Below are 19,842 nucleotides of genomic sequence, written 5' to 3'. Positions count from 1 at the left end.
CTATGAGCATCGGGAGCAGTGCGGGCCATTAGCGCAGTTTCACGGATGAAGGGGTAAATATAAAATCTGGGGTTTTGTGCATTGCAAATATACACACATAATTGTACTGCCTAGCCTTTTGAAATTTGATGTCAGAATCAATAATTTGGCGCTTGACCTATAGCTAAAAAATGAATTTAAAAAATGTTTTACAATTGAAATTGGGTTTTTTTTTTTTTTTTTTAAATTCTTTATTCATTTTAAATCATAAACAAGTGTACAATAATATATCCATTAAAATTTAATGAACCATTAACTATGAATTAATTGGTCTTAAATAATTATTGACGTTAATTGGTACTACTTTAGATTTGATCAACAAACACAAATGTGGAAGGATATTATAATACAAACAACTCCCTTCTACTCAAAAACACACTCCAAAGGAGACAGAGGATAAAGTGGAAGCAAATAATCGTTCTTTGGCAGTGCAAAGGCTCCACAAACATCTAAGCCAGACCAATGTGAGTGATTATAAAAGAAAAAGCCTCAGAACTCCTCCCATAAAACACCTTACTGAGTGAAACAAAAGTGGGAAAATTCTCCAGGGGTAAGTCTCGTCATAGGCATAAAAAAACTTTCACACATTGGGAGATGTTATAAGCCTTAAGAAATGCAAGAAGAACATAAATAAATAACTTCAAGCGTTATCAGCTGCTACAAATTTCAATTCAAATAATCATGAAGAGAAAAAATAGATTTATACTTATCCCACACAAAGGTAGGTATGTAGATCAAGTATCACATCGACGCGGTGCCCAGCGTTTCGCCGGAGATGGCTGCTTCAAGATGCGCTGGCTCCTATGAACAGTATAAAAGCCCAGCTCAGAAAACTGTGATAGTGAAAAAATAAAATAAAACAGGACCATAAATCTTTTCTGCAGGCTACTTTAGATTTGCACATGCAATGGTCTGCATGTTATACTATAACCCTGGGTACCTAAATCTAATTGTATGGCCAGGGGAAGGGCATTGGTGGATGTGGGTCAGGGTCATTCTGAAAATTTGCATACAGTGTTATAGAATAGAACTATTTCCACACCAAAATGCCATGAATTGGGTGCCTAAAAGAACAAAAATAAGCAGCAATGCCAGTGACCCGAAGCCGAATCATACACTGCGTCTGAAACGAGCCCCACAAATTAACTTTTTTTGAAAACAAGAACACAATAATGATGATAATAATAATTTGCGTAACACGAACCCTGAGTGTGGAATGGTCAGCTAAGCGAGAAGGCAACAAAAGTCGCCACTCCAACGCTTAAGCTCCTTTTACAAAGGCGCACTAGCGATTTAACGCATGTAATACCACACGCTAAACCACCTGCCGTGCTAGCCGCTACCGCCTCCTCTTGAGCAGGCGGTAGTTTTTAGGCCAGCGCGTGCTGAAAAGTCATGCGCATTAACTCCGCTAGCGCGACTTAATAAAAGGAGCCCTTAGACAAGGCAATAATAAAGAACAAAGCTCCCTAACTGCTGCACACCATCATCGGGTGCATTTATGTGCTACCATAATGTGAAATAAATAGTGCAAAAACATTTCAATTAAAGAACAGTGAAATGATTTATGGAGCAGTTTGAGACAAAATTCTTATTTAGAAGCAAAGTTCTTTTTAAATTTTATAAGCAGTGAGAGAGTGGGAGCGGGCCCAGCCTCCTCCTCAGATGTAAAGGCAAAATATACTTTGCTTCTTCAGCTGTTCAATCCGTTTAGCGCTACGATGACAGAAGTTACTCCGTTGAAAGCAAGCTTCACAAAAGGTTCAACCAAGCATGGTTTCAGGAACCGCAAAGAGCCCCTTCCTCAGGAACCAACGCTAAACTAGATCAGGCAGGACGCTGCCAAATGTAACGGCTGTCAGGCAGACCAAGTCTGAGAGGCTGATGTATGAATTGGGTGCCAGCATTTGCACAAGGTTTCAGGTGGCGCACATCCTGGCACTGAACTTTAGGCATGGGAATGGGCTCTAAGCATTATTCTGTAAAGGGCACTCGATACAATAGTGCTTAGTGCTGATTTTTTTCTTCAGTATCAATTTTAGAGCACCATTTATAGAATTCCCCACCAATTGTTCATCATGGGTTAAAATGAGGTATTCCCAGGGGCATGGTTAGATCAATTAAACTTTCCCATTCTCCTGCTTTCTTGGACAAATACCTTATTCCACATGCTCCATCCAGGGCCCTCAGATTAGAGAATGACACGGTGATTGTTACCTGTGGCTAGCCGCGGCTAGCCGTGGGTAACCCGCTAAAAAGGTGACCAAAAAAAAAAAGGTCACCGCGAGATCGGGGACAAGGCCATTCACTGCCCCGTGGAGTGGTGAATGGTTAGACCGGGCGGTGAACAAGCGAAAACGTGCGGTGAACGAGCATTCGATCCAGCAGCCCACTCTCTCCCGCCGGCCGGCCGGCCATGCATCTCCCTCCCTCCCTCCTTTTCCCTTACCTTCTCTTGTTGAAACTGGCGATTTCCATAAGGCTATGAACTGTATTACAGCCGGAGCCTTGAAATTGCGTCACGTTGCTTGCTGGAAAAGTCTCTTCTGACGCAACTTCCTTTTTCCGGTTGCATCGAAGGAGACTTTTCTAGCAGGCAACCCGACGCAACTTCAAGGCTCCGGCTGTAATGGGAGCCATTAACATCTTTTTGTCATGATTAAATGCCATTTTTCTATTAATTATACACCACTTAGTATTGGGTGGAGGGAGGGTTTCAAGTATATGATCTCATAATGATTTATGGGCTTTGAGGGAGGGTGGGGGGGTTACATTTGTATTTATAATGATAAGATGTTCAAGTGATTAAATTAATTGTGTTTATTATGAATTTCTGTACACTTGATGAAAGTTTGAAAATGAATAAAGAATTAAAAAAAAAACAAAAAAAAAAACTTTCCTTCCCCCCTTGCTCCCCACAAATTAAACCTATGACTTGGTCTTCACTAGCCCATTTTTATTTCCATTTTATTTTTTTTACTTTTTAAGATTTTTTTAAATTTTTAATAATGGAAATCGGCCAGATACTTGTGATGGTCGGTATATCAAATTAAGAATAAACTTGGAAACTTGGGAATAAACCAAAATATACTTTTCTAATCTACACAGTAGTTTTAGCCCCTTACTTCCACCTGCAGAAAAAGCATGGGAAAAGTATATGGGTACTTTGCATTTAATGTAGATTTCAGGGACTTTTCAGGGTAATTTTTCTTTCAAAATTCTCTGAAATGTATGCAGGGACAAAAGTACTGCATAGATTGGTAAATGGCTTAATAACAATTGCCTCCACTAAATTCTTGAAATATGCTTTGTTGGAAGGTCTGTTGGTATTGTTTACTTGGCCGAAAAGCTTCAGGATCTAGTACAACCATAAGAATAAATGATTATCACATACCGGGTTCAGGAGAAATGGTGAGATAAAGTTCCAACTTATGCCTTTGTTGATGTTCTATTAGGTTTCTTGTGGTTATTTTCTCATATCATGAAATGAACACCTGTCCACATTTGTTCCAGGTACACCACCGAGTTTCTGGCACCCCTGGTTCCAAACCTTTGCCGGATTAACCGTTTTGCCGAATCAACGGTGGCCACTTTTAGAACATGCACTAACCCTGACACCTCTCTTCCCCCTCCCCCCCAGTAACATAGTGGCATAGTAAAGGGTGTAGGGGGTGCTGGTGACTCTCCTCTCTGCCCCCCTCCGCTCCCCATGCACCTCTTTAAAAGTTCACTCGCATGAGAGCATCTTCTACTTGCTGCTCGCACTGGACCAGGACGTGATGTCAGAAGGGTGCCGAGGCCAACGTAAGCAGCAGGTGGAACGTGCTGCTCACTCTGGCAAACTTTTAAAGAGGTACATGAAGGGTGGGGGTGCACAGAGTGGCAGGGAAGAGTGGGGGGGGGGTGCAAGGCATGGTGATATCGGGCGCCACCCCCCCTTGCTATGCCTGTGGCACAGTGGTTAAAGCTGCAGCCTCAGCACCCTAAGGTTGTGGGTTCAAATTCATGCTGCTCCTTGTGACCCTAGGCAAGTCACTTACTCCCCCCATTGCCCCAGGTACATTAGATAGATTGTGAACCCACCGAGACAGACAGGGAAAGATGCTTGAGTACCTGAATAAATTCATGTAAACCATTTTGAGCTCCCCTGGGAAAACAGTATAGAAAATTGAATAAATAAATAGTGTAAAATGTTTCAGCCTCTGATAACCAGAGCTGGCATTGTGACATCACAGTGCCTCATTCCACCAATGCCTAAGAGCCAACCTCATCAGTGATGTCACAATGGCTTGACTGTCCTATACTTGGCTCACTTTTGCTACATTTTGATTTGTAGAGTGGCGCAGTGGTTATAGTTACAGCCTCAGCACCCCGAGGTTGTGGGTTCAAACCCACGCTGCTCCTTGTGACTCTGGGAAAGTCACTTAATTCGCCCATTATCCCAGGTACATTACATAGATTCTGAACCCACTGGGACAGACAACGAAAAATGCTTGAGTATCTGAATAAATTCATGTAAACCATTCTGAGCTCCCCTGGGAGAACAGTATAGAAAATTGAATAAATAAATAAATAAATACCTCATTAAATCTTCGCTGGCTTAAATCAGCATCTACAACCTGCTGTTTGCGTCAGCCTAGACTGTCTCTCTAATGTCACTTCCTGGTTGCAGGAAGTCACATCAGAGAGAGAACATAGGCCAATGCAAGCCATTTTTGTTTTTTAAGTTCAGCAGAGATCTTCGTCAGAGAGGGGGTGGGGGTAGGCAGTAGGAACCTTTTTTAAGAAAAAATGGGCAGAGATGTTGTGCGTGTGTAACACAGGCATAATATCTGTGCCCATGTTTAAAAAAACCCAAACAAACCCTACTCTTCTTTCCTGCCCCGAACAGCTGAGCAGTAGGAGGAGGCTGCTTTGGAGCTTCCCCTGCTGAGCTGTTCAGGTTTTGCCCTGCTGGCTTTGCACATGTGTGAAAGTTGCTTTTCCAACGATTGATAGGGTAGGATTATAGCCAACTTTTGCAAAACTAATTTGCTCAGTCGAACATTGATCGCCGTTTTAAAATCAGACAATGTGTTGGCCCCACAGAGACCCCCTGGATTTTAGCGACGATTTTAGTGCATCTGGGCCTCTATAAGACATGCATCATCGCTGAAACTGTTGTAACTGAGGAATGCTAAATGTTTAGTGCTATAAAGTGCTAGTTTGCTATTGGTCTTGGTTTCAGTAGGCAAAGTTCTTAGACATGTTCTCCCACATCCAGGGCTTGGGGATTTTGGTAAGTTCTTATTTGTCTAACAATGGATGACGGTACATTGTTCTTTACAACTATACAAAGTAGGGTAAATATAGTCAATTACTGATATTCAATTCATTAAAATGCTATACCAAGAATTTTATGTTATGGTATTCTTGGTATAGCAGTACAGTGCTCCCCCTGTCATTTGCAGTCAGCGATTCGCGGTCCCGGACATTCATAGCATTTTCTGACCGCGAATGACCTGGCAGGAGAGGGCAGCCGGAGCACCGGTGAGTGAAGGAAATCACTCGCGGTATGCTCCAACCACCTTTTCCTGCACTAAAGTTGGGCCTCACCAATCAGGAGCTGCTTTGACACACAGCTCCTGATTGGTGAGGCCTGACTTTAGTGCAGGAAGAGGCGGTCGGAGCATACTGTGAGTGATTTCTTTCACTTGCCGGCGCTCCGGCTGCCCTCTCCTGTCTCCCCCGCTAAAAACTGTATTTGCAGTTTTTCAACATTCGCGGGGGTTCCTGGAACGGAACCCCCGCGAATATCAGGGGAGTACTGTACATTGTTCTTTGCCAGTTATTTTTGTACATATGTTGTTCTTTTTTTTTTTTTTTTAATAATTTCTTTATTCATTTTTAAACTTACATCAAGTGTACAGTAAATGTCAACCAAATATAATACAACATCACTTGAAAAATTTTCAATATCAAACACCAAGAAGATTTAAACTCCACCCCCCTCCCAAATTCATATACAACTAATATATACCACATAAAAATAATATCTTACGACAATCATCTATATATTCTTAATGGAAAAACAAGAAATCCCCTCCCCCCCAATCCACATGTGTATTAAGATTGGGAAAAGTGTAATTTATTCATTACTATAATTTAATAAAGGTCCCCACACATCCTTAAATTTATTATAATAACCTTTTTGAACAGCCAACGCTTTCCATTTTATACACATGACAAACTGAAGACCACCAAAAACAATAATTCAGTATTCAATTTATGTACATATGTTCTGTTATCAACCAACTTATTGCACCTTAAAAGGTGGGGGGGGGGGGAAGGGATGTATTTTGTTGCAAAACCTTTTGATGACTTATACTTCTTCCTCCATTCTTCTGGCTGTCTTTTGATTGTATTTTGCTGAATGCCTTTGCTTATTTTGTTCATGTTGTTTCTTTGTCATCAATAAAAGCACTTTAATATACTAGTTTTTTTTCTATGCATATCCATAAATATATTCCAATTAGAATCCATTTTTTAACAGATCCCAGCTGTTGGAAATAACTTTTTGGAAGTCAATGGCTTAGAAGCAAATGAGAAGTACACATTTGCAATTGCAGCTTATTCAGCAAATGGAAAACTTATTGGGGATACAGTAGGTGCATCAACAAAACCAATCCTTGCCTATCCTTCACTTCCTGTTCTTGTTACTTGGGCATACATGATGCAGGTAAAGAAGATTTTTATCAGCAGACTTACACTATTGCTTAATAATGATTATCTGACAACTACCTTTCGCATGCAAGTAGGTCACCTAACCATGTTTGGTGCAAAATTTCCAGAGTTCCTGCCTGGAGAGCAGAAGTCTTTCACTACTCATGAAAATTAGCTTTCATGATGCAGAGAACCTGTGACTCTTTTCAGTTCTTTTTTGATTGCTAAGATGATTGGATGAGTCTTTTGTTCCTGTGGTACTACAAAATAGAGAATGACATGGGGACAAATTTGTCCCTGTCCCCGCAAGAACTCAATTTTCCTGTCCCATCCCCATGAGTTTTGTTGCTGTCCCAGTGAAGTGTTTTAAGGAGAGGGGTGACATGAGTGTAGCGAGGTTGGTAGAAGATGAGTCGTGCAGAAGAGCTTTGCAGTTTACAGGGGGGAGAGGTGGCACTGCAGGAGACCGGTTAGAAGTATATTGCAGTAATCTAAGTGTGAGGTTACGAGAGTGTGGACAAGGGTCCAGGTAGTGTGCTCAGAGAGAAATTTTGGTGATGATGTAGAGATAGAAGTGACAGGCCTTAGCAGCTTGTTGGATGTGTGTAGAAAATGAGAAGTTGGAATTGAAGATGACTCCAAGGTTGTGAGCAGAGGAGACTGGAATGATGATAGTATTATTTACCGAGATGGAGAATGGAGGAGGAGGAGCAGAGGGTTTAAGAGAAAAGAGGAGCAGCTCAGTCTTGGACATGTTTAGTTTCAGATGGTCCAACACACACAAGCCTATATGAGACAAAATTAGAAAATCAAAAACAACCAACTCTCAAAATGTTTGCAGCATAGTAAACACACACACCACGTAAATGCTAAGGAGTGATCCACAAATAGTTTCCCAAGAGTCTACATAGAAACAAAATAGGGATTAGCAAGCATTAACTAAATGGCTTAATATTGTGAAAATTTTCACGAGGTAGGAAAAAGCCTCATATCCCCTCCTCCAACCCAACAATATGTTAAAATTGTAGATAAATAGGAGGCTTTGTAGGGGTTGATATAATCACTGGCATAAAAAACCTCCTCTATAATCTTTCACTATATAAAAGCCTTATGCAATGCAGTAGAACCCCTAAGTTGTTTAAACTACATTGAGTTAAACAACTTAGGGTTGTTTAACACCTTCAGTGTGATGGGAAGAGGTAGAAGGCATACCAGGAGAGGACAGATTCGTGGAATCCAAGTGAGGACAGTGTATCAAGGAATAAGCTGTGATTAACAGTATCAAAGGCAGCAGACAGACATTCTCCATGTAAAATGTTAACCAACAATTCAAGACTGAAATATAACTGTTTACTGGAAAGAAAAATAAGATGTTGTTTGCATATATCCTTTGGGAAACATCTAAAGAACAGTGACGCAGTAGAAGCCATATAGATCTATATATATAAAATCGGAGGTATGTATGTGTGTATGTATGTGTGTGTGTATGTGCCGCGATCACGCAAAAACGGCTTGACCGATTTGAACGAAACTTGGTATGCAGATCCCTCACTACCTGGGGTGATATGTTCTGGGGGTCTCGCGGCCCACCTGCACACGTGGGCGGAGCTACAAACAGAAAATCAGATTTCACCCATTCATGTCAATGGAAAAAATGTAAAAAGCTGCCATTCTCACAGTAATTCCAACTATAAAACACTTTCTATGACACTATAACCACTAGGGACATCGTTTCTATTCTACCACGGACACCATACATATAGAGTTTGTATGTTCTAACTGTGTTTGTAACTGTTTCCTTCATGCACCCCAGTTCATAATGTTATTACATTACATGAGTACTCACATATGCTGAACTAGGAACACAGGTTCCATTCTGAACCGGGAAAAAACTGCATGGAGTTTCTTTTCAACCTGAGTTTCCACATATTGAGTTGTTTAAATCAATACTGAAACTTTTGGATGCCACTTATTCCAACAGATCTTCCTTTTCAGTTTAAGAGATTGCAAATTCCAGTGAGACTTGCATTCTCTATCACAATCAACAAATCACTGGGACAGACTATTACATACTGTGGAGTGGATTTAAGATCCCCCTGTTTTTCCCATGGACAACTCTATGTTGCTTGCTCAAGGGTGGGTTCACCCAAGAATTTATATGTTCTTGCTCCTGGAGGTGAAACTAAAAATGTTGTTTATAATCAAGTTTTGCGTTAGTTGTATTGTATTCATTTTGTCAAATATTTCACATTATAATTTGAATATTGTACTTTTTATAAAGCTGTAAAAAATAATTTCATTCACCACTATAAAGTATCTTTATTTGAATCCATTTACAGTGTTATTGCTATAATTAAATACCCGTGCAACGCCGGGGCATCAAGGACTTCTGGTAAAAATAGTTTCCTCTTCAAGGTTAATAAATCTGCATTTTCTATAAAATTTGCATGTTTATGAACAAAGAACAATGTCTACTTTTGTAACTACATTCTCAGTCTCACTGTAGCACAAGTCCAGAAATTTTTATTTCAGACTTCAGAGACTTCATGGTTTTGTGGGGGTTTTTTTCTGTTTGTGTACAGCTCCATAAAAGATGACATAGGTTGCAATTTCTACAGAACGTTTAGTTAAATGATCTCCCTAACAAATTTAAGGTTTCAGGTGGATAGATTTGGGATACATTTTTTGTAAGCTGCTTAGTGACCAAGCCAGCTAAAATTTATTTAGACTACAATTTAGCCAGCTTGGATGTGACTAAAATATAACTTAAAGGTTGCCAGGTAAATTAACTAGATATCTTAACCATTAAGCTTCTGTCTGAAAATTGGGCACATCCTGATTAAAAGAATATAATAATTTCAAATTCCTAATTTTATTTTTTAGGTTGCCTATCAAGTTAAAAATTATACATTGGCCAAGAAAGCATTTTCAGTTCTGTGGGAATATTTTGTCTCAGCATCTCCTTCTCCTTCATTTGATGTTTCAGTTATTTCTGCAAGCAACACAATGACGGTTTCTCAGAAAAGGTACAATAGTCATTAAGTAATACAGTGGAACCTCGGTTTACGAGCATAATTCGTTCCAGAAGCATGCTCGTAAACCAAATTGCTCGTATATCAAAGCAAGTTTCCCCATAGGAAGTAAGGGAAACTCGCTTTGATTGGTTCCACCTCCTCCCCCCCCTGAGGCTACTGGCGCTGCTCCATTCCCCCCCCCTTGAGGAATCCGACGCTGCTCCAAACCCCTCCCCGTGATCCGGCTTCCCCCCCTGCGAACCGGCATCCTCCTCCCACTCGCGTTGCACCCCCTCCACCGTGATCCTACTTCCCCCCCCCCCAAGCACGTCAATGACACTTCCTTTACCTTGACTTGGCACCAGTGCCAGTGCCCGAAGATCCTCCCTCTTCTGGCGCAGCCTGGGCTGGGCGGTGCGTTGGAGATCCTCCCTCTTCTGGTCTGGGCTGGGCTGGACTGGCTTTGAGCATTTGCGCATGCTCAAAGCCTTCTGGTCTCGCTCTCTCCGAGATTGAGAGCGAGACCAGAAGGCTTTGAGCATGCGCAAATGCTCAAAGCCAGTCCAGCCCAGCCCAGCCCAGAAGAGGGAGGATCTCCAACGCACCGCCCAGCCCAGGCCACGCCAGAAGAGGGAGGATCTTCGGGCACTGGCACTGGTGCCAAGTCGGGGTAAAGGAAGTGTCATTGACGTGCTCGGGGGGGGATGTAGGATTGCGGGGGGGGGGGCAGATGCGAGCGAGGGGATGCCGGCTCGCTGGGGGGATGATGGATTGAGGGGGGGGCGCTCGTACAGCGAGGCAAGCTCGGTTTACGAGGCACCAAGTTTGCAAATTATTTGCTCGTCTTGCAAAACACTCGCAAACCGGTGCACTCGTAAACCGAGGTACCTCTGTAATTTGAAACAGGTAGTAGAATGGCTATTTTTAAAGAGGTTGAGGAATCTACTTTCAGAGGATAAATTGAGAACAATAATTCACGCATACATAATACTGTTGTTTGATTTGTGTAATATATTTCTGTTAGCACTGCCAGGATGTATGATGTGCAGGGGCATTTTCAATATGATGTTTAAATATGATTTTGAACCAAAAATCAAACTCGGGGAATATAAATCTAATATTTGGTGGATCCAAGTGATGAACAGTTCAAGTGTATAAATAACTGATCCCCTCCCTATATCCTTTTAAACTTAATACATAATATGTGAACTAACTTCAGAAGTGCTCAGAACCCGCAGGTGGGGAAGCCGCAAAAGGGGACATGCCCCCAAATGCGTCAGAACCTGATAGTACCATCACAGTTGGCTTCATTGACTTCACCAGGCTATAGACTTTTTTTGCATTCATATGAAATGATTGAAATCTCAAGCATAAATTTCAAGCACTAAGCATTTTATATAAAGAAGAAAATAACATTAAAATAATATAATAAGATTATTTAAATAGACTTTCAGTGTAGGAGGAAGTGCAGTGATAGACCAAGGGGGTTTGCATTTTGGGGCATGTCCCCGTTTGCGGCTTCCCTACCTGCGGGTTCTGAGCACTTCTGAAGTTAGTTCACATATTATGTATTAAGTTTAAAAGGATATAGGGAGGGGATCAGTTATTTCTAAATCTGATTTTGGACATTGTGGGAAAAACTTTCAGAAATCCAGTAGAGAAAATGTCTATTTTCAAACCAGAAAAAATATCCAACTTTTTGTTTCAAAAATGGTCATGTGCTAGAAATTTTTGAGCTCAGTGCATCTGTATTTTAGAACAATTAAAAATAAAAAGTCCAAAGAAGAAATGCACCAAAACAAGTCATTAGGAAGTATTGGGGTGGGGGTAGGGGGTTCAGCATTTTTAATAGACTGGCCACATAGAAATTTCAGCAGATCAGTGGAACACCCTAGGAAGCCTCTGCAGTAGACTTAATAGATCCCAGGTAGAAAATGACATGGGGACAAATTTGTCCTTGTCCCCACAGGAACTCAATTTCCCTATCCCATCCCTGTGAGTTTTGTCACTGTCCCTGCCCCATTCCTATAAGCTCTGCCTTAACCGCATAAGCCTCAAACACATATGATTTGCAATGCACATATGATTTGCACAGGTGCTGGATTGGGCACCCGAGGGAGGCTGAAATCAGCTGTTGAAAGCCCCACTTTTTCCACAATAAAAAGGAAGCCATACCGTGGAACGTGGTCACACTCATGTGGGCGTATAATTGAAGGGGGTGATCAAAGGGGCATGTTTTGCCCCTTAGGAGCCCCTTTGGAGCACATAGGAGCTAGGAACCCATAAGTAATCCACTGAAGATGGGGGAAACGTAAATTTGGAAAGAAAGGTTTGGCCCCAGTGACTGTTGTGGGGGCCTATGGATTTCCATCTTCAAGATCTGAGACTTTTGAATACGGATATGAGATCTCCTACTTTGTCATCATTGTCAGATTCCTCTCTTTCCTCCGGAGGACCTACCCCTCCACCACAACTGTTGCCTACAGTAATTAATACGCAACAAGATGCTGAGATGACTCTCAGCACCACACCATTACCGGAAGTTTCTTCTGTTAATGGAAATGTTGCTGTTAATCCTTCACAATTTGATGGAACTTTGTCTGATATTCAGGTACCTACCCCGGTAAAATTTGTTAGCCATCATTTAGATGATTCTGCTCTATCTAAGGTAGATAATGTTTCTTTGAAAGATATCTTTGTAGCCATTGTCAGTATGGATAATAATTTAAAAGAAAATCTCCAACGCTTTAGTCAGTTTACTGAGCACATGTTTGCTAAATTTCAGGAACAAGAAGATTAAGTCTGTTCAAGATAAATTAGATAAAGTGGAAACAAAGTTGGTAGGCCATCAGGCTACTCTGGCTATGAATCCTTTCTAGACTTTTCTACAGCTTGAATGTCCTCCTATCCTTGGAGAAACTTTTTTTCTTTTATTTCTAGCATTATAGTTTTGTTGTTTGAAAGCAAGTACACTATAACATAACATAACATTACCACATTACCGTGAAGTTTTGTGCGGTTTACAAAAGAGAAGAAACAATCAAGAGGAATATTTTAATTACCTAGAAATCTAGAGAACAAATGTTTTTAGGTGTTTCCTAAAAACGTACTAGCAGTCACAATTAAAGAATTCAGATCCTTATCCCAGGACGCTGCCTGGTAAAATAGAAGACGTTGATGATATTTTTTGAATTTACATCCGTTAACGGATGGACATATATGAACTTATATGAAAAGATGATGAATGTTTGCACATGCATTACTTGCCTCATTTAGTAATTTTCTGTTTCTAGTTTACGCGTTGAGGCTGTGTCACAGGCATCACCTATCCTCCTGGAACTCTTCCTTGTCTGCATTTTTAGTGCAAGTGATATCAGCGTACAGGAAGGAGCCCTCTTCTGCGACTCTGTATCTGCAAATGGGACACCTTACAAGTGGCAAGTATGTGACACTGAAATGTGTTAAATTATTAATTCAAACTACATACACTAATCCTACTATAAACCAGATATAGGCAAGTTCAAACCTAGAGGCACCCAGACTAGGTAAGCCAGGGGTGTCAAATGTCGGTCCTCGAGGGCCGCAATCCAGTCAAGTTTTCAGAATTTCCCCAACGAATATGCATGAGATCTTTTGCATGCACTGCTTTCATTGTATGCTAATAGATCTTATGCATATTCATTGGGGAAATCCTGAAAACCTGACTGGATTGCGGCCCTTGAGGACCAACATTTGACACACCTGATATAAGCGAAGAGGAAAATGCCTCAGAATCCCACCACCTCCCTGTTTGAGTGTGGGTAGGTGGCAACTAGGGTGATCACTGGCATAAAAAAACCCTCTTTCGCTAATGTAAGGATGGCTTCATGCAATGCAAAAATGAACCTTAGGTAATTTTGATTTAAATATCTTAAGTGCTTATCTGTTGTTGCAGAAGTCAATTACACCTTTTTGCATTTCCAGCTTAATCGGGGTGTGAAGATAAATGGTCCACCCTGTATTTCACTGCATCGTGAACGATGTCTGCACTCCTCACAGAGATGGCCATTATTAAATTATTAATTCTACATGTATTGTTATCCTCAGTGTATAGGTGCTCTATCGACCAGCAGGATGAATCAATCACACATGAAGATGATGTCATCCAAATAGTATTGAGCTCAAAAAGAACCAGAAGGCTAAGCATGCATGGAAGTTTGCACCTAATTCTTTCCCCATTCTGACTCTTTAGTATTTTTTAATATGTGCCACTTACCTGACATGGTCAGACTCTCTCCCCACTGCAAAAGCAGTGAAACAAAGGGCTAGATTCTCAAAACTTTAACGCGGTTGCTAAACTGGTTGCAGACGGTTTAGCCTGCATGCATTTTAACGGCAGATTATCAAAACGATTTTTCGTGGTCTATAGCGAGCTTTCTAGCAGTCTCCAACATTACCATGCTAATGGATTTTTGAATATTGAAATGAGCACTCTGGTGGATTCTTAAAAAATCATCAAGTCATTCTCCAAGAGTGGCATCGACCTTTGGCGACAAAAAACAGCGACTGTTCCGGGGGTACCGGTACAGTGACAGCACTGTTTAAAGTGCATCTTGTGGTGTGTATTTTGACTTGGCTAATGAAAAAAAAAATTTACAGGAAGAAGCATAAATTATCTATTTTTGGGGGGTGAGGGGTGGGGGGGGGATGAGTAATAAAAGCACGCTTCTTGGGCACGTGTATTTTAGCCCCCTCGGCAGTGGGAGAGATGCCCAATCTCTCCCGCTGCCAACCAACACACCCCCCGGTAGCGGGAGAGAGGCCAAAGAATCTGGAGAGGGGCCTAAGGCTCTGATTGGCCCAGATGCTTATGGCCCTACACATAGGAGGGACCTTAAACCACTTGGGTCAATCAGAGCCTTAGGCCCCTCCCAGAATAAGCCGGGGATGGGAAGGTCCGCCATTTTGAAGAGGCTGGCCAGCTGGCCGGAGGGAATTGGCATCCCTCCGGCTAGCTATCTGAAAGTAAGGTAAGGGGGAGAGGGTGAGGGTTATCAGAGGCGGGGTTGGGGGGGTGTTGCTTTTCAGTGCTACTGGGGGTGCTTCATGGCAGCGGGAGAGATTGGGCATCTCTCCTGCTGTCGGGTGAAGGGTTACTTTCGGCTCGATTTTTTTGTTGTTGGGTTGTTGTTTTTTTTTTGCCTTTTATCTGCCCATGTGACTATTGCTATCATCAGCGAATCTTCACTACTCTCCATCAACCTCATTTGTATGAGCATTTTTAGAAGAATGACTCTTTTTTAAAATTGCTACCATAACGGCTGCGACAGTGGCTCGTTGGTTTTTAACGTGACTTTTAGAGACTCTAGGCCAAAATATTTGAAAATATATCTATTTATGTATAGAAGACACCTGCCAACTTGAGGGTTATTATAGTGATGGATAGTTCCTGGAGGGCTCACTATACCATATAAGGGGGTTACGATGAAAGTCATACATGAGACCTTTTATATGAAGTGTACTGCAGTGCCCCCTAGGATGCCCCACTGCTCTGTTGGGACGGTTGTGTGGCCAGTCTACTAAGAATGCTGGCCCCTGGATACCCCAATAGTTTGCTTTTATGTGTTTTTCCCTAAGATTTTATTTTTTGAAAAGGTACCTAAAGAAAGATGCACTGAGCACAAACATGTCTAGAAAATGGCGATTTTCAAAACAAAAAGATAGATGTTTTCCTGGTTTGAAAACTAATGTTTGCTACACAATTTATTGATTATTTTCACAAAACATTCCAAATCAGACTTAAGACATTATATTGAAAACTTCCTTCCACATCACCCGATATCCTGGATTATAATAAATGGTGATTTTTAATGCAGTTTAGTGCTAAGCTGCCTCATAATTAGTTTCTTTTTTTAAAACAGTGATATATATTATGATTAAGTCACACGGAGATGATATCTGCTTGCTTATTTACAGTCGATTTCCTTTTTAAATATTAGTGTGGAAATCCATGGGATGACTTATGCCTCTGCAACAACATGTACTCTTTTTCAGCTTAGAAGAATCACAGAGTGTGAGCGAATGCTAGTTGCTCTTGAACTCAGCAATTATTTGGACGATACAAACTATGCCCTGCAAGCTGTTGTTCAGTGCTATGGTCTCCTTGCTCCTATCATATATCACAAAATACCATCAGTACCAGTAGTGCAGGTAAGATCATATCTAAAAGTGAATATCAGTTATACTAGAATTAATATACAATATCTATAAAGAAAATCGGTAAGGTGAGCCTGATTCTATAGGAGACACCTACATTGAGGATGCCTAGTAACACCTAACTTAACCCCTCTTTTACTAAGCCACGATAGAGGTTTCTACCGTGGCCCGGAGCATTGAATGCTCTGATGCTCATGAGCGTCAGAGCATTTAGTACTCCAGACCATGGTATAAATATCTATTGTGACTTAGTAAAAGGGGGGGGGGGGGAGATTAGTTCTGTGTGGATCTAAATTGTTTTTAATTGTTTTTAATGGCATGATAATTGACCATATTCTTTATTGAATCACAGCTCTTTTTAAGCTATCAAGCTTATACATTAAAAGCAAACGCTTATCCTTTACAGCAATGTATTGATTCAGTTTCCAATAACGCTGGAACAATTCATGTGGTTAGATGAAAAGTCATATTATCTTCTTCAAGTTCCAGCCATCCAATACAAAAATGGCGGAACAAATATACAAGTCAATAGCAGCGTTAATGGATTGTGCAACTAGTGCAAACAATAATGTAATGTGCTGAAGTGCTGTTTAAAGTGCTATGTGCTTATTACTTCAATGCCTGGCCCCCCGACCCAGGTTTCGTGTTCTTCGTCAGGAGGGGTCTAGGTTAAAGCAAACTAACTTTTAAAACATTTCAAAGTTAAAACAAATACATACTCACTCTTGTAACTGAATCTCACCAATCTTATATCAAATATCAAACTCCTCTTATATCAGTATAAGGTTAATAAACATACCTTCTCAGGCAAGCTAAATCGGGGAACAACACCGGAAGAGGAACTGGCTGAAATTACCTAAGCTCCCGGATTTAAATGCATACGCACTCACTAACACACCCATCTGGCCAAAATTCTACAATTAGAACAACGGAAATGATGTTACACCCGAGAACACCACACATATACCTATATATTTAACCACTCGATTTCCGAATTTAAACCGTTAGGAGATAATGTATTCCAATTGTAAATGTTGTTCTTTCTGTAATAAAAGTTTACAGATATCTCCTTCATATTGATTAATATGTATAAGCACTGTATATCTCAGATCTGCCAACGAGTGATCCTCCCTCAACCAGTGATCCACCAGGGGGGTGGATTCTCTGCCCCTGCGGATATTACTAAGATGTTCAACAATGCATGTTTTAATTTTTCTACTAGTTTGGCCAATGTACAGCAAACCACAGGGGCAGATCACGCAGTACACAACTCCCTGGGAATCACAGTTGGTGCCCGTAGTGAGATCGAATCTCTTCCCCTGTAAATTTGGAATAGATATGAAAGGTTGACACCATATATAACCACAAGTGCTGCAATGATCGCAAGGTTTGTGAGCAAATAATCTCTGTCTGCAATAAGCTCCCCTCCTGTATCTAAGCTTTTCACCCAAGTTACGAGCCCTAGTAAAGGCAAATTTAGGTTTATCCCTAAGCGAAGAATGATATTGAACTATAGGCCAATATTTTAAAATTATTTTCTTAATAGCATTACTGTTGTTGGTAAAAGGTAATACACCGTATGAGGATCATTATCCTTCTCTGTTGATCGCATAAGCCAAGAACGATGACAGTTCTTGGCTCGCCTCTAAGCTCTTTTAATAATTTTTTTAGGATATCCATGTTCAACAAATTTGCTTTGACATACAGCTCCTGATTGGATAAGGCCCGACTTAGTGCAGGAAGAAGCGGTCGGAGCATACCGCAAGTGATTTCCTGCACTCCGGCTGCTCTCTCCTGCCTCTCCAGCTGCCCTCTCCTTGTCGGCGGTTTGCGGTCAGAAAATACCACGAATGACCAGGACCGCGAACCGCCGACTGCGAACGACTGGGGGAACACTGTAATGGGATTTGAACCAGTAAACTGGTTCTCTGGCAGCTGCTCTAATTATTAGACTATTCCTCCATGGTGATGTCTATTTGCCATTTTATAATATAGATGTTTCTCTGCTGCCACGAAGATATCCACATTCCTTGTTCTGACCCATTTGTAGTTTGAATGATTCCGTTTTTAAAATGATGTTTTTGCTGGACATAGCCAGCACTTTGTTGTTCATTTCTCATGTATTTTTTGTCAAATATATTTTATTGAGCTCAACAGGGCAAGATACAAAAACATCAGGAAACATATAAAACAAGCTCGCTTTTAGATAACAAGAAACAGCACGAGGTATCCATCCCTACCCACAAAACCCCACTCACCCCCTAGTAGCTTCTGCGGGAATAGAAAGTAAGACAGACAAATAACAAGCAACAATATTCAGCATACAACAGATGCAGTTCAAGATAAAATCAAATTATACCCCCCATTTCCCCCCACCACACCTCCCTCCCCAGTCCTCCTTCAAGTCTAACCTAAAATATCCAAGCAAGAGCAGAAAACACATATATCCAAAATAAGCAACAGGTGTGAGAAGTCATTCAAAGGAAGAAATCAGCAATTCAGGAGGTGGCTACGTGCCATCGGAGTCATTGTGTTTCAAAAGGGCTCCCAGGTACTATGAAAGGTACGACCCAAGAGTGAAGAAAAGTCCTGTACATCTCTACGTTCCCACATCAACAAGGTGATCAGGCGACATCGCCAAAGAGAATAATCAGGTCCCTCCCTTTCCAACCACTTGAGCAGGATACACTTGAGGGCAATCTCCACAGTCCACCGAAGAAATGCAGTAGTCCCTGGTCGGCGAAGTCAAAATGGAGGGGAACACCAAAAAGAAGCAAGGAGGAATGTTGGATAACAACATTCCAAATAGTTTCCACAAAAAGAAAAACAGCTTCCCAAAAGGACTGGATAACTGGACAAGTCCAGAACATATGTCCCAAACTTGCTTCAGGAGCATCACATCGGGGACAAGCAGCAGAGGTTCGGAAACCTGCAAGGTGAGCCCTTTTAGGAGAGATATACAAGCGTAAAACCACTTTGAAATGTTGTTCCCAAAAGGTAGTATATTTGCGAAAAGCAGACAGTTTGCGTATAACATCATCAGGCAATACTACAAAAAGATCATGAGCCCAAGCGTCCCTCAGTTTAACATGGTCAAGCAGGGGGGACGCATCCTTCAAATGTGTATGATGAAATTTAAGGGAAACAGAGAGCTGAGATCCAAGGGTAAAAGCCGTGGACAGTAGCTCCTGACAAGAGGCCGTCAAATGGCAAGGTGGCAGAGAAGCAATATAATGATGGATTTGTAGGTAAGCAAAGCCATCAGTACACCAACTCAGCATCGCAGCCTATATGTCCCAACAACCCACACAACCAGAGATCCAAACGTCAAATGGAAAATGGAACTGTTCTCTCTGGTCTGATCACTACACATACTCCTTCGAAATCAATTGGACCAATAACAAAAGCATTCCAATTACTCAAAAAATAACGTACAACTCACGCAAACACATTGATCCCACCACATTCTGGACAAAAGCAGACACCATAATCCAATACTACATACCCAAAGACTTCATCTCACAATGGAACCACCTAAGTACTGAAACCCTGGACAAACTAGCCCCTGAACTAGCCCCAAAACCAAAATCCACAGAAAATCAGACAAGTGGTTCGACAACGAACTACTCCAACTCAAAAGGCAATGCAGACAACTAGAAAGAAAATGGAGAAAAAGCAGCCAAGAATCCACAAAAACAGCATGGAGAATAATGAGCCAAAAATACAAACACAAACTGAAAGAAAAAAGAAAGATATACTACACAAAGCAAATAGGAGAAGGACCCCAAGATACAAAAAAGCTATTCCAGCTACTAAAAGATCTCACAGACACCACACCCTACCTAGCCAAAAACTACTCCTCCCCTCCCTCAGCTACCCTCTTAGCCACATA

General features: G+C 41.3%; 1 protein-coding gene across 5 annotated transcripts in view; it reads left to right on the top strand.

Moving 5' to 3' along the window:
• Positions 1 to 19,842, top strand: part of CFAP54 (cilia and flagella associated protein 54) — a 440,387-nt gene that overhangs the window by 144,816 nt on the left and 275,729 nt on the right. For all 5 annotated transcript variants that reach the window (XM_033951153.1, XM_033951154.1, XM_033951152.1 and 2 more), the window contains exons 22-26: positions 3,358 to 3,450; positions 6,572 to 6,757; positions 9,625 to 9,767; positions 13,049 to 13,196; positions 15,789 to 15,944. In XM_033951153.1, the coding sequence (XP_033807044.1) occupies positions 3,358 to 3,450; positions 6,572 to 6,757; positions 9,625 to 9,767; positions 13,049 to 13,196; positions 15,789 to 15,944 (726 nt within the window). The remainder of the gene's footprint in view (positions 1 to 3,357; positions 3,451 to 6,571; positions 6,758 to 9,624; positions 9,768 to 13,048; positions 13,197 to 15,788; positions 15,945 to 19,842) is intronic.

This window comes from Geotrypetes seraphini, chromosome 7 (genome assembly GCF_902459505.1).
Source record: "Geotrypetes seraphini chromosome 7, aGeoSer1.1, whole genome shotgun sequence".
In the NCBI taxonomy this organism is placed as follows: domain Eukaryota; kingdom Metazoa; phylum Chordata; class Amphibia; order Gymnophiona; family Dermophiidae; genus Geotrypetes; species Geotrypetes seraphini.
Note: the sequence above shows the minus strand (reverse complement) of the source record. Positions and strands in the feature narration are given on the sequence as shown.